The sequence below is a fragment of the Leptopilina heterotoma genome, unplaced genomic scaffold (genome assembly GCF_015476425.1).
Source record: "Leptopilina heterotoma isolate Lh14 unplaced genomic scaffold, ASM1547642v1 Lhet_95, whole genome shotgun sequence".
NCBI lineage: Eukaryota > Metazoa > Arthropoda > Insecta > Hymenoptera > Figitidae > Leptopilina > Leptopilina heterotoma.
Genome location: NW_025111202.1, coordinates 994189 through 1007906, shown reverse-complemented (window position 1 = coordinate 1007906; position 13718 = coordinate 994189). Strand labels below are relative to the sequence as shown.

At 23.9% G+C, this 13718-nt stretch overlaps 4 protein-coding genes across 6 annotated transcripts in view; 1 reads left to right on the top strand and 3 right to left on the bottom strand.

Annotated features, from left to right (window-relative positions):
- Positions 1-12: 12 nt before the first annotated feature.
- The window catches only part of LOC122512076, an 81553-nt gene continuing 67847 nt past the window's right edge, over positions 13-13718 (top strand). For both annotated transcript variants that reach the window (XR_006302592.1, XM_043627705.1), the window contains exons 1-2: positions 13-316; positions 12453-12535. Coding sequence is in view for 1 of the 2 variants with exons in the window: in XM_043627705.1 (XP_043483640.1) it covers positions 12499-12535 (37 nt within the window). In the remaining variant the exon portion in view is untranslated. The remainder of the gene's footprint in view (positions 317-12452; positions 12536-13718) is intronic.
- On the bottom strand, positions 571-2458 carry LOC122512071 (nudix hydrolase 8). The gene is made up of 4 exons (XM_043627698.1): positions 2096-2458; positions 1389-1694; positions 1096-1298; positions 571-991 (listed from the first exon to the last, which is right to left on the bottom strand). Exons 1-4 carry the CDS (start codon positions 2292-2294, stop codon positions 827-829), a joined length of 873 nt encoding a protein of 290 aa, XP_043483633.1. The 5' UTR covers positions 2295-2458; the 3' UTR covers positions 571-826.
- Positions 2877-5827, bottom strand: LOC122512065 (alpha-(1,3)-fucosyltransferase 7-like). The gene is made up of 3 exons (XM_043627688.1): positions 5513-5827; positions 4493-4647; positions 2877-4397 (listed from the first exon to the last, which is right to left on the bottom strand). Exons 1-3 carry the CDS (start codon positions 5693-5695, stop codon positions 3470-3472), a joined length of 1266 nt encoding a protein of 421 aa, XP_043483623.1. The 5' UTR covers positions 5696-5827; the 3' UTR covers positions 2877-3469.
- LOC122512072 lies at positions 8020-10350 on the bottom strand. 2 transcript variants are annotated; one of them, XM_043627699.1, is made up of 4 exons: positions 10248-10350; positions 9144-9408; positions 8515-8729; positions 8020-8216 (listed from the first exon to the last, which is right to left on the bottom strand). In XM_043627699.1, the coding sequence occupies exons 1-4, from the start codon at positions 10251-10253 to the stop codon at positions 8085-8087; spliced, it is 618 nt and encodes a 205-aa protein (XP_043483634.1). In that variant the 5' UTR covers positions 10254-10350; the 3' UTR covers positions 8020-8084. The 2 variants fall into 2 exon arrangements, with proteins under 2 accessions (XP_043483634.1, XP_043483635.1); XM_043627700.1 differs by having other exon boundaries at positions 9222-9408.

The following is a 13718-nucleotide window of genomic DNA, read 5'->3' as shown; positions in this document are numbered from 1 at the left end:
TTAATAATTTCTCAATACCTGTAGCGCCATGGCGGACAAATCAGAAACTACTGAACCGAAAGTTCTCGAGAATATTCTCCTCTCGCGAAACATTCCCCGTTCACCGTTTGAAAGTTGAACAGTATTGTCACATTATAGTGTTTTTAAAATGTTTTTTTGAAATATTTGCAGTGTTTGATTAGTGGTTTTGAGTTAATTTAGAGTTAAAACAGTTTATAGTTTATTGTAAAATCGCGAGTGAAATGTTTCGTCTAAATTATCACCGACTCTTCATCGTATGTCTCAAGATAGGCACGACAACCACCTGTTAAACATGGTTAGTGTTTTTTTCTTATATTTTTCTAATAATTTTCAGTTAAGTCGTGAATTCGGGTTAGAATTTTCAAGTATTAGTGTCATTTAAGTATAGTGTTCGAGATTTTACAGTAACTTTTATATATTTTGTGGCAAAATTGTGTTATGCCGGTTGCGCGTTTTAGCGGCAAAACATTTTTGAGGTTATGTTGATATTGTGTTCATTTTGTTATGATAAAAGAAACGTTTTTTAAAACATTATAATATAAAAGTTAGTGAGGTTATGTAGTCTTTTTTATTTTACAATTTATATTATTTACATCTCAGGTACAAAATGAAATCGTCATTTGTGCAAAGAAATTTTTCTGTAACAATGACACAGTTTGCGGGCATTTACAGTTTTTTTTTTAATTTAACAAATCCGTCAATTGAAATATATTATTTTATAGATTATATTATTTTCTATATCCTTCAGGGTATTATAATTTATAAAAATTGTATCTATCTTATTATTACTGTACGTAATAATTATCTATTCCATATTTTCAAGACTATAAATGCATATAGGATTGTTTGTAATTGGATGTATAGTATTGTGAATTCCGAATCCTATTTGTTGTTTTAAAAATTCCACAGTTTTTCTAACTAGATATCGATTATTTTCATGAACTACGGGATTATTTAGAAAATCATCTACCTGAAAATTAGAAAATTTGTTTATTCTTCATTAGTATTTTTTCTATAACTAAAAAATGAATGCAATGATAATAATTTTGAGCAAAATAGACAAAATTTTTATACCTTCATCCAGGTACACTCGGAAATTTCTCTTTCACATTTTTTTATGTCAAATGTCATTGGTGTTAAATAAGCAATCATATAAATATCGGAACAATCAAATGCACATTGATGTGCATGTCTAAATGCAATGAGGCATTTAAATTTTGCCGTAACACCTGTTTCTTCTAGAACTTCTCTTTCTGCAGCAACGTTTATATTTTCACCTGAAAATAAATTTACATCTTTTTTTGTTCAAACATTTTTACATTCTCATCACATGAGAAGGTATTATTTTTTATATTTTGAAGCTAAACCTGGTTCTACATATCCTCCGGGTAATTTCCACATTGGCTTTTTTATATATTTTTCTTTAATAACGAGAATTTCGTTTTTGCTTTCATTATAAACGAATCCTCCAATTCCAAGATTTGTATGAGCATAGGGTGGAATATTTGATTCTTGATCAACAGGAAGCCATCGATATAGTGTTACATAATCGTCCTTTGCATTGTGGAATTTAAATCCTTCTTGCGCCAAAATTGGCACCCATTCTGCTTGCGCCAAATTCACACGAAACCAAATTGTGCGCCTTTTTTCCTCCAACCATTTATTCAGTGATGCTGTAAATTTATTCAGATAAAAATTATATTATTATTAATTATTGAAATTTATTAGTATTATTATTATTGATTATTATAGATTATATTATCACTATTATTATATTGTTTCTGATATTAGGGATCATTTTACTTTACATTTATAAGTGTTTAATTTTTTCTCATACCATTATTATAAATTCAATAATTATATAATTATAAAACGAGGATAAAAGTTATTGAGATAAAGATAAAAGTTATTCTTTTTTGAATTTAGTTGTCGAAACAGTGCGCAAGCTTACCTTTAGAAGCCTGCGCATTGTAACACTTGTTGTAAACAGTCCAAGAGTGTGACGTACGAAAGTGTACATTAAAGAAAAAAAAATATTATTTTTTTCTAATAGTTTATTAAAATAATGATTTACCTTTAAGACGGTTTGAAAAATTCTCGCCATTACATGATTCTTTTGCTGAATCAACTATTATTCCATTGTAACGATCCAATTGACCTTCAAAATATTCCTTATCCATGATATTTGAATAGAACCTTAAATTTTTTACAAAAATTGTTTGCTGAACAATTCCACTTAATGCTGAACGAATTGGAGTTATTATTTTAAACATGGAATTCACTCTCAATTGGAGTATCACGAAAAGAACACTTCATAAACGAAAAAAAGGAAGAATATTAAACTTTAATCATTCATTGTTAATAATACAATAACATTCAACCAAGTTCACAATAATGCAATCATTATCAATCGCTCTTCAGACTCTTACTGCGGCGTTAAAATTCTTTACGTAACGCTATCGAGTTTATCCATAATTGCTTATATATAAATTTTCAAGAATTATTTACCACTTTTTTTTATTAACTTATTACGTTCTTCTTAAATTAAAATTTATTTCAAAATAGATATGTAAAGAAGTCTTTCTTTATGACAAAAAAAAATTCTAATGTTTCATATAAGAAACTGAGGAGTTGTAAGAGTATACTTTTATAGGATAATGAATGCCACATATTTTTTATTTATTATATACCTAATATATTTATTTATTTGCAATTTTTTAAATCATTTTCTCATTAGATATTTATATTTTTTATTATATTATATCCTTATCAAAATAAGAAAATATTTTTTTAACGAATGAAGTATTATATTTCATTTTTGATGTTTTTAAAAACCTTTTCTTGTTATTAGTTCATCTTGTATTCGCTCATTTTATATTCATTTCTACATTTTATGTCAGTTAACAATATTTACAGTATTTATATATACATTTATTACATTCGCATAATAAATGAATGAATGAATGAATAACAATGAAATTTTAGAGAATAAACTTGCAGGAAACCAAGCACATATAATTTAAATAAACAGCGAAATTATTTCAACTTATGGCCTTTAAATAAATTGAAAATCATTTAAAATTCATTACAGTCTCCCCCAATACATTAATGAAATCAATAAAATTGTTTATTTAAAAAAAAATTTTGGAATTTTTCAATTCCCCCTTACGGTTCAAATTTTAATTTGACTTCTTAAAATGAAATTTAGAACGAAGGAAGCCCTCTGAAAATGTAGTATTCTGATAAATATTCCCTAATTTTTTAACGTTCAAATGGTGTGAAATATTTTCAAAAATTATTATTGAATGGAATAGAAAAGAAAAAAATAGAAATTTTTAGTTTTATATAAATTAAATTTTAATACGTGACTCAATATTATTATGAATTAATTATTATTTGAAAAATAACAATAAATTAATTAGATATTAATGGTATTATATAGAAAATTCTAGTGATAAATATTACAGTCTTTTGTTTTACTCCAAAAATGTTCAATATTATCGTAAACTTTTCTATTCATTGAATTATAGTGAAGTGCCTCACATGCTCGGCAATAATGTTTTGAAGCACTTCCAAAGTAACCGTGTTCATTAATTACTTGATATTCCGTTCGCCACTTATGATACTTACCATAACTACCATGTTCATTCAAATTCATTAAATAATTAGCCAATGCTAATGGACTAGAAAATTGATTAACATGTATAAATGAATTTGGTGGTAATAATTTTTCGCAATCATCGTAAGGTGCACCCATAATAACTGGAATTGCAAATTTTTCATAAGCATTCCAAAATACTTTCTCAGTTAAATATTGACGGCAATTTGAATTTTCAAATGATAGGTAAAATTTATAATTTTCCAATAAATCGCAATTCTTGCGAAAATGACTGGGACACGCTGTTCGATTACCATTTAAACATTTACCAATAATATCGAGATTATTGCCGAGTACTTTTTTTAATTCACGAACATAATTCATTCGATTATTGAGACTAGCACAATTACTGAACATTATTCCGAGAAGTTTCTTTTTCTTCTCTAATTTTTTATGCAGTAATGATTGATCTTTGAATGGGGTTGATAATTTCACTGTTCTTCCATATGGTACGGGAATATCACTATCCATATGATAAGTCATCGACCAATTAAAAAGTTTATTATAGTTGGATAATTCTTGTGGTCTGTGAAGAAATGTATGAAGCGGTGATTCGTCAGTTAGAAAAATCCATCTTTGGTTGTAATTTCTTCTCACTGGTAACTCATTTCGATTTTTAATACGATGAATATGAAATATCACAGCATCTGCACGTTCAATGTCATTTGAATTATATGACAGTAGACATTGAACTGAACAATTTTCCCAAGGTGAATGTCTAAGAAAAAAGAAATTAAAGATTTTTTTTATTAAGGAAACAAGATTTGTTGAAATTGGGATAAAAAAATGAATTAATGTTGTTTGGAAATTTACTTTTCTGTTGTAAATCGTTTAAGGTGTCGATTTTCTAAGAAGGGTCCATATTTCCATATTAAAATTAGATAAGGTTTGTTCTTTTTATTTGAATTTTGGGGAGGATTTACATCGGATGAGATTAACCATCTGCCTAATGCAGACATTTTTTCCATCTGCAAAAAGTAATTTCATTTCATTATAAAAAAAACGCAGGATTTATTAAAATTCTAAGGATTAATTATTGATATTAAAAAAGTCCCTTTTCACTCTATTTTTCAATATTTATACAAAGGATTTATCTAGAATCCCTTTTACTTGATATTAAAATTATTGGACATTTTTATTAATTATAAATATACCATTTTTTTATTAATAATCAAACAACTCAAAGAATGAAAATAAATCAAACAAATTTTTTAATTAACGTTTTTATATTTTATTCAAGTCAATAATGTTTTTAAAATTTCATAGGTATTGGAAAAATATTTTGTTCGAACGTTAAAAATTTGTATAAAGAATTAATTAAAATTACACAACTGAAACAATAATTAGAATGAAATTTTTAGTTTATATACCTATAATTTCTAAACATATCTACTTCTTTTAGTAATTTATTTGTAGACTATTCAAATCAAATTTCAGTACGAAAAATCTTTTGTTTTTAAATAATAACAAGATTTTACTGAAAGCTTCTTAATTTAAAAAAAAATTTTTATTTAAATTTGAAATATTAAATTTTGATTATAATAACAGATTAATTAAATTTTACTTTTATGCTTAAATAAATTATAAAAAATTAATAGTAACTATAAATGAAGTATAATAATTAATTAATTACTATTATAAATGTAATATACAAATAATGAAAAAATAACCCCATTCCTGATTTCGAAAAATTTTTTAGAAAAATCTGAATATTTTCTTTGTTGTTATAATCTCAAGCTTGATAAGAATTATTAATAAATCAATTAATTCTACAAGAGAAAAAAAGATTCACAAATTAAAATTTTTATAATATAAATTCAATTTTTTACTCACCTCTTTTTCAGTAAATTTTTCGGTTATTTCCAAATTAGTTGGAACTTTTTTTTTATCATAAAAATCAAGCAATGAACTTTGGTTGATGTTTCTTTGTATTATTTTTAAAAAAACTATTAATATGTAAGTTGCAATAAAAATTCCAAAAACGATTTTAAAAAATTTGACATGTCTTTTAAACATTTTTCTTTCTTTAATTTTTCGAATTTTAGTTTAGATTCCAAGAAATAGTAAAAACGATTCTTCTTTTTTTTATAAACACTTTTGATAGTAATAATTTGGAAAATGATATAAAATAAATTTTAAGAGCATTTTATTTATTTACAACTTTTCACAAATTTTAACTCGTCTAAATTTCACTGATATTCTTTTTTTTCACAGTAGAAACTATAAAATAAACTCCGAATTGGTCAGTTTAGAACAGAACCGTGTTAAGTTGAAAAGAGTAGTAAATTTTAGATAATTCTAAAAGTGATAATTATCCAGAAAATAGAATTAAATTGTCCTTACTCAGAATGTTTGATTGTTTTCGATTTTTTTATTAGAAATACTAGTGAAATTTCTTCTATTATCTTTCAATTTGTATTCTTTATCTTTGCAGATAATTTTTGATAATTTCGACGAAGATATTTAAAATTTACTTAACTTCAGTTTAATTTATTAACTGTTTTTCTCGTTTGAAGTTTGAAAACAATTCCAAATATTTTTTTTGTAAAGAATCAAATTTTTTTTTTCAATTTATACTGAACGATATTTATTTTATTAAAATGATTGATTACTTGACTAATGTTATGGAAGAAATGTTTATTTATGAACAGAGTAATTTTGAAATTAAATTATTAAAACAAAATAAATAGTATTTGAAACAATTTTTGTAGTTTTAGATGAAACTATTTGAGTCGTAAATAAAAATTATTTATTTCATTTTAAGTTTAAATATAATGAATAAATAGATTACAACTAGTATCACAAAAATGAAAAGTGTTATGATTAGAAAGCAGCCGTTCGCGTTAAACTAAGAGTTGTATATTCCTGCATCAGTTTATACAATATTGTTAAGCATGTACCGCACTGTCTCTCAATTTACGAGAAGTTAATGATTGGAGGTAAGAAAAATAGAACTCGAAGGAAAGGCAATACACAGTAACAAAGTATAAACAGTATAGTTGGTCCCGATTTTCTTGGCTAGCCAAGCGTTAACTAAAACAACTTCTCTAACTTTAAAATAAAAAAAAAAATTTCGAAAATATTTTTTTTTGTAAATAATTTTTTTATGGCTTCCTAGGGTTTCCTTTAATGAACTTACATCAACGGTGACAATCGTTTTTATAAAATCGTAATTCCTTCTCAATCTCGGTCATTTAGACACAGAGAACCGAAATTTGGTACACCATTTTTTTCGGCTATATTATTTATTTTAACATTAAAAGTTAAATCTATTGAATTTGTCTTAGAAACCTATATAATAATCATTGTGTCACACTTTTCCTAGAACAGAATTTCTATATTAATAAAAATCATAAAAAAAGTCAGATAAAAAATAAATCCAATTATTATTTTTTTAGTATATATATACTCTATATTTACTCTGTAAATTGAAATTGTTTTATTGACATTTTACAATGTTTCATTATTACGGAAATGAACATTCTTGTAAATTGAAATTGTTAATTATTGTTATAAAAACCACTACCGACGGATATAATGAAAAATATATTCTCATTTTATTGACATTTTACAAAGTTTCATTATTTCGGAAATGAACTTTCTTGCTTTCAAATTTAGACAATTTTCATCACTTTATGAAAAATTTATAAATTTAAATATTTCCTCATCATGAACATCAAATTCTTAAAGAGATAAGGAAGCTTCTATCCAAAGTTATAAAAAAGATTATAAAGTTGTAAATTAAAATCAAATAAATTTTAACTGACACAAATACAAATGAGAACTTTGATACGAAATCCATTTGGAAGTTTCAAAAAGTGCATTTATAATCTAAAGTTTGTTTCATTAATCTCGCAACAGTTGTATTTGACTTTGTAAAGCATTGAAAAAAAATAATTACAATATTTCAAAGGGACGCAGAAAGGTGCGGCTTGCATTTACATTGTTAAAATACTATCAACATCGAATTTTAATATAAACGTTATTTAATATAACTGCAATAATTTTAATTTCAATTTTGAGTAAATTATTATTAAATAGAAGTAGTATTGAAATTAATCCTGAAGTGAGTTATTATTTTAATTTAACCGAATTTTCAGAAATGTGAGATTTTTCTCGTAAAATAATAGTAAAAGCATATAATATGAAGTTGAAAAAATTTGGAATAGTTGAAACTTTAGAAAGAGAGTAATATAAAAGAAATTTGATACAAATAAATTATTTTTAAAAAGAGTAGTCACATATAAGATTTTCTGCTTGTTTTACTTTTTGTTAAAATTTACATTTCACGAAAATAATTCATAACAGAATTATTATGCCGTCAAAATAAAAAAAAGAAATTTTGTTTAAAGTTTTATTTTATTAATTACAAAAATAATATTTTATACACTTTAGAAATTGTTTGTCAAAAATCGAATTTGTAGCCATTTCCGTTGACTTTAACACGAGAAACGGAAGGAGCAACAGAATAAGCGACTCCTAATAAATTTTGTATCGGTAGCTCTTGTTGTTGTTGTAGTTGAATTTGTTCTGGAATCTGTGATATCAAATAAGATTTTTAGATAGAATTTTAATAATGTGTAGTCATTTAGCGTTTAATTGAACAGTTTGATAAATTAATTATTAATTATATTTTACATATACGGAATTTAATAAGTCCGCTCTAATTAGAGTTTAACTTAAATAGCATACTGAGAAAATATATAAATATTTGTGAAATTTAATAAAGTTATATTAGAAGTTAATTAATATTTTTGATATAATTATAATATATTTCACATAAGTTTTTTTTTTAAAGTTTTGTTTTTTTGTTTTGGAGCAAGAATAATATTTACCTGAAGATGAGTCTGCAACTGTGGGTGTTTAAAGGACAAATCTTTGAGAAGTTGAGCTTGATAGATATTAGAGTCAAGTTGAACATTTCCTTGAAATGGAAATTGTTGTTGTGCTTGTTGTAGGTAGCCGATAAGAGCTGGATTTTGTGCAAATTGATAAGGAAATTGTGGAGGTTGTACAGGAGCAACACTTTCTCCGGAATAGATAGAAGAAGCTGTTAAGATAGAAGCATTTGATAAATATAAATAAATTGGGTTTCGAATTACTTTGTTTTACTATATTTCATTACAGTCAAGTGTGACTACTCTAATTTTCGAGAGTATGAAATATAAAAAAGCCACATATTTGGAAATTAAAAATATTTAAATTATCGTTTTAATTTAATAAAATAGTAGAGGTGTGCAAAAAGCTCGAATAGCATGGTCGAGCTCGATGGTCGAGTTTTAGTTACTCAAAAATATTTGAGTGCTCGAAAAATTCAAGTGCTAAAAATTATTTTAGGTTTAATACTGCACGTGTCGGATGGAATTTGGTTCAAGTTCGGATTGATTCTGCTCAGCTCTGCTAGAAAAACGAAAAGCTTGAAATACTCGATCGAGCTTTTTGCACAACTCTATAAAATAGTCACCTAAACCAGGATTATTATATCTAAGTGCTTGAGCAACATTTGGTTGAACTTTATGAATTAAATGGGGGTTTCCCACACTTGAACTGAATGTTTGATGAGAGCTTGGTCCATGGAAGCTGAATGAAGTTTGCGTTAATCCTGGACGAATGAAACTAAAAGAAGCATGTTGTTCAGAACCACCTAAAATGTTGGTTGGCTTAATTCCCTTTGATGAAGTTTGTCCTGATATTATGGTCAATAGGAAACAACTTGTCAGGATATGTATCTGTGAATATTAAAATTACAATTTATAAATTAACATTCAATGAGAAAAAAATGTTTTTAATTCAAAAATAAGTAGCCAACCAAAAAAATATTAAATATGTTTGAATGAAACATATTTTACAATTGAATTAAGCATAATTTTTATTGAATCAAACTTATTATAATTAAAAATAATTTTTTGATTATTATTAATAATATTATTTAATATTTTCCACACAAAAAATATTAAAAACTATCTATATTAATAAATGTTTCTGTTTAAAACAGTTGATATAGTAAAATTTCCGTTTTCACTCGAAAAAATCTAAAAATTTCCATAGAAATAAACTTTTTTCTTCACAATAACGAAAATTTTTCACAAACAAAGCGTAATAATATCGTGAAAATATTTTGCTTATTAAATATCACTTTTTACAGGGCTTGAACTAGGTCCGTAAATCCCGTAAAGGACCGTAAATATACTTTAAGTTTCTTAAAAGTTATATAATTTTATTTTCTAATATACATTTAATTGAAGAATTTACGAATAATCGAAATTTCGTAAAATTGATTTATTTATATAGATATATAAAGATAGATATTTGAAATTGAATTTTAAACAAATTGATTGAAAGAAGAATTTTAGTTAAAAATTCTATATGTTTCTACATATTGAAAAAGATGAAAGATTTACATGTTTCTCTGATAGATTGAAAATTACAATTTCCAACTCTATAAAGTTGGATATTTTCTATTTTTCGAGATATTAACTATTTTTTTTTATTCTCTTATATATTTCTATTATTTTCAATTTCATTTAGATTTGAATTACGATATTGAATTGTATTCGCAATCACTCACCAACATCTCTCTTTTTCTCGGTATGTAAATTAAATATAGGGAAAAGAAAAAGGGGAAAAAAATATAATCACAATTAAATCGATTATACACTGATCAAAATCAGAACTGTATTTCAAGTTTGAAATCTCGCCCAGGAGTTATATATACTACGGAAGCGTATTCCAAAACGTGACCAGAGTATTTTTAGGTCGAAAAAATTTTTTACTTTCCATTTGACATAGTAATTAAAAAAGTTCCATCCAGACATTGTAAAGCAAATATTTTCATTTTATTCATTATTACCAGCGAAGTTACACTAGAGTTCTATACAAAATTTTGTATCAGAATAATATTACTAATAACAAGTTTAATAATAAAAATAATTATGAATATTAATAATAACACCATAAACATAATTTTTTTAAAATTCATATTTTTATTAACTTTTTAAAATTAAAATTAATTTCCTTGTATTTTTATTTTTTTATTGCTTAGAATAGAGTGGGGTGAAAAAGTCATTTGGGTTTTATACAAATACTATGTGAAATCAATTTATCAGCTAATTAAAAGTGGTGATAATAAATGAAGAGAGAAATTTGAATGCATAAGTTATCAAGTGTAGCTGATTCGAATTAAACGTTTGTTTCAAATTTATTATTCAACTTTCAATTGTAATTCTAACTATAAAGGGAAAGTGACATACTTACACAGAGAAAAATGAATTACACAATATTAGGTTTAAAATTGTTTAATAAACCGAATTCAAGATTAAATTGCTCTTTTTAAGGAAAAAGTTTTTAAACCGAAAGGAAATTAATGAAGGTTATAATTAAAATGCTACTGAAATATTAAATTTTCTTCTGCACACAGAAATTTATTTTTTTATTATTACATTTATCAACAACTATATTTTATATTCTTTTAATAATTCTTTTTAACAAAAAAGTACAGTACATTCTATAACATACATTTTTATTTAATTCCAGTCCAATAATTTCGACTTTCACATTTAATTGTATTTTAAATTTAAAATAGGATTAAATTTAAATTTAAAAAATATGTTTTTCTTATGAAGAAATTTTCAATTGTTTAATACTATGAATCAAATTTTAACGTCCACTTATTAGAATTTAGATATATTCAATTTATTATTTTCCTACAATTGTTTAAATTTTGAAAAATGATTTTTAATATTTAATTTAATTTTAGCGCATAAGATTGAGATTATGCAAGCGATACAGTTAGTGTGCTTTAAACTAGCTTATAACTTATTAGTAAATACAAATAACACGCGCATAACAACATTATGGACCAATTCTATGCAAATGTCAACTTATAGGTTTAACATGTTACATAACATTATAAGCTGACTAATAGTAAAATTTTACTAATGTTTTATGAAGAATTTCACTAATTAAAAGTCACTTATTTCACACCGAAAAAAAATGTTTTCAATTTTAGACAATTCCACTTTTTTTGCAGCATTTTTTCCTTTTACATATTATGGGCACTAAATTTTTCAAAAGGATTTTCCTCTTTTATATTTTCTTTTAAATGTCACTTTTTAAACAGTTTAAAGCTGCGTTCAGAAAAACAAAAAACAACTTAAAAATCTTCTTTCTAACATAAATTTGCTTCAATTTGAGAGGAATAATTTCAATCAAAGAAGAAAGATTAAAATTCATCTTTTAGTTAAAAAACTTTCAAATATAAACAAAAATTTTTTTTTCGTAGATGAATATTCATATATTGAAAATAAAATGTAAAAATAATAATTGTTAAGTGGAATTTTCTTTTCACTATGAGATTTTATTTTTTTCGGTGCATTAAATGAATATTAGTGAAACTGTTTTAAATTGACTATTAATAAAACAGTTCTACCAATTGTTAGTAGAATTCTACTAAGCAATTAGTAAAGTAAAATAAATTTAAATAAATAGTAAATAAATTTCACAATTTATAATAAAATTATTATACTAAATCATTTGGTGGACGACTTTTCGTCATTTCAGATTTATAAAGTTGAGTTAGTGACCGACTTTTTATTTTTGAATTAGTAAATTTGACTAATAAGTAGTAATTTCTACTAATTTATAATCTATTAATTTATTAGTAATATTTACTAATTCAAATTTAGAGAGTTAGAGAATTTAGAGATAAACAGTAATTTCAACTAATATATCTTAGTAAAATTTACTAATTGTTTCTTTAATTAATTTTTTTCAGGTTCAATATTTCATTATTGGGTGAAGAAATATAATCTCAATCAATTATGCAAGTCAGCTATATATATAAAAACTACATAAGTGGTAAGTTTTTTCAATTTTTTCTTATTTTTTACATATAAAAAATATCGTTAATTTTCATTTGTCAAGAATTTGATTATGTGATTTATTTTTACAAATTAAATTATCAATATAAATATATTTTTATAAAAGAACATTTTATTATTTTAAATATAAATACTTCATTGCAAAGACTCAGTTAATTTAAAGCGTAAAATAAAAGTTTGTTTTTGGAGTGTGTATTTAGATTTACTTCATTCAAACGGTTTTTGAAATCCGATTATGTTATGTATTTAGATTTAAACATCAGTCTATAATCACGGTTGACACAGGTCAAACAATTCAAATTTAAATTCAAATTTAAAAATTTGTTGATAAAATTCTTTATGAGAATTTACTTTTTCGAAGCATTCAATTATTCAATAAATTATTATTTATTTTTGTATTTATATAAATAATTGAATTCCCGTAGAATTTTGTAATAAAAAATTGATATAAAATGAATTTTAGTTAATATAGAAGATAATATTTGAATATTAAAAGCATTATAGCGTGAATTTTTAGAAATAATTGAATTTTGAAAGGGTTTCAAATTAAAAGCTTTGAAAATTTGAATTTTTCATATTTTTAACTACCAATTCTGTAAAATTAATTTTTTTTGAAAAAGTTTAATTGAAATTTTTTTTTGAAATTAATTCAAGTTTTTATTTTCTAATATATATTTCACTGAAGAATTTCCGAATAAAATTAAATATTTAGTAAACTTGAATTGTAAACAAATGGATTCGAAAATTCCAAAGAACTTTTTCAAAAATTGTTAAAAACAATAATTTATTTAAAGATGAATTTTAGTTAAAAATTCTAAAAAATAATAATAAAATTGTTTATATTGTGGCCTTGGGTCCAAACAATTTTATTTGACAAAAATTTAGGTCCTGAAAACATTCTACGTTAAAAAATAATAATTGAATTTTGAAAAGGTTTCAAACTAAAAGCTTTGAAAATTTGATTTTTTCACCAATTGTGTAGAATTAACTTTTTTGAAAAAGTTTAATTGAATTTTTTTTAAGTTATTTCAAGTTTTTATTTTCTATAATATATATTTTATTGAAGAATTTCCGAATAATAATCAATGAAATTTTATAAACTTGAATTGTAAACAAATAGATTTGAAAATTTTTAAAGAATTTTTTCAAAAATTGTTAAA

Bases quoted from the DNA above. Each gene is read 5' to 3' on its own strand.
- LOC122512071 (XM_043627698.1), bottom strand. From the start codon at position 2,294: ATGTTTAAAATAATAACTCCAATTCGTTCAGCATTAAGTGGAATTGTT. The intron at 1,695-2,095 runs GTAAATCATTAT...ATAAATTTACAG, and splicing joins TTTTTCAAACCGTCTTAAAG to CATCACTGAATAAATGGTTG. The intron at 992-1,095 runs GTATAAAAATTT...TCTAATTTTCAG, and splicing joins CCGAGTGTACCTGGATGAAG to GTAGATGATTTTCTAAATAA.
- LOC122512065 (XM_043627688.1), bottom strand. From the start codon at position 5,695: ATGTTTAAAAGACATGTCAAATTTTTTAAAATCGTTTTTGGAATTTTT. The intron at 4,648-5,512 runs GTGAGTAAAAAA...TACTTTTTGCAG, and splicing joins AAAAATTTACTGAAAAAGAG to ATGGAAAAAATGTCTGCATT. The intron at 4,398-4,492 runs GTAAATTTCCAA...CTTTTTTCTTAG, and splicing joins AAACGATTTACAACAGAAAA to ACATTCACCTTGGGAAAATT.
- LOC122512072 (XM_043627699.1), bottom strand. The intron at 8,730-9,143 runs GTGACTATTTTA...CTATCTTAACAG, and splicing joins ATATAATAATCCTGGTTTAG to CTTCTTCTATCTATTCCGGA. The intron at 8,217-8,514 runs GTAAATATTATT...TTGATATCACAG, and splicing joins AGTTGCAGACTCATCTTCAG to ATTCCAGAACAAATTCAACT.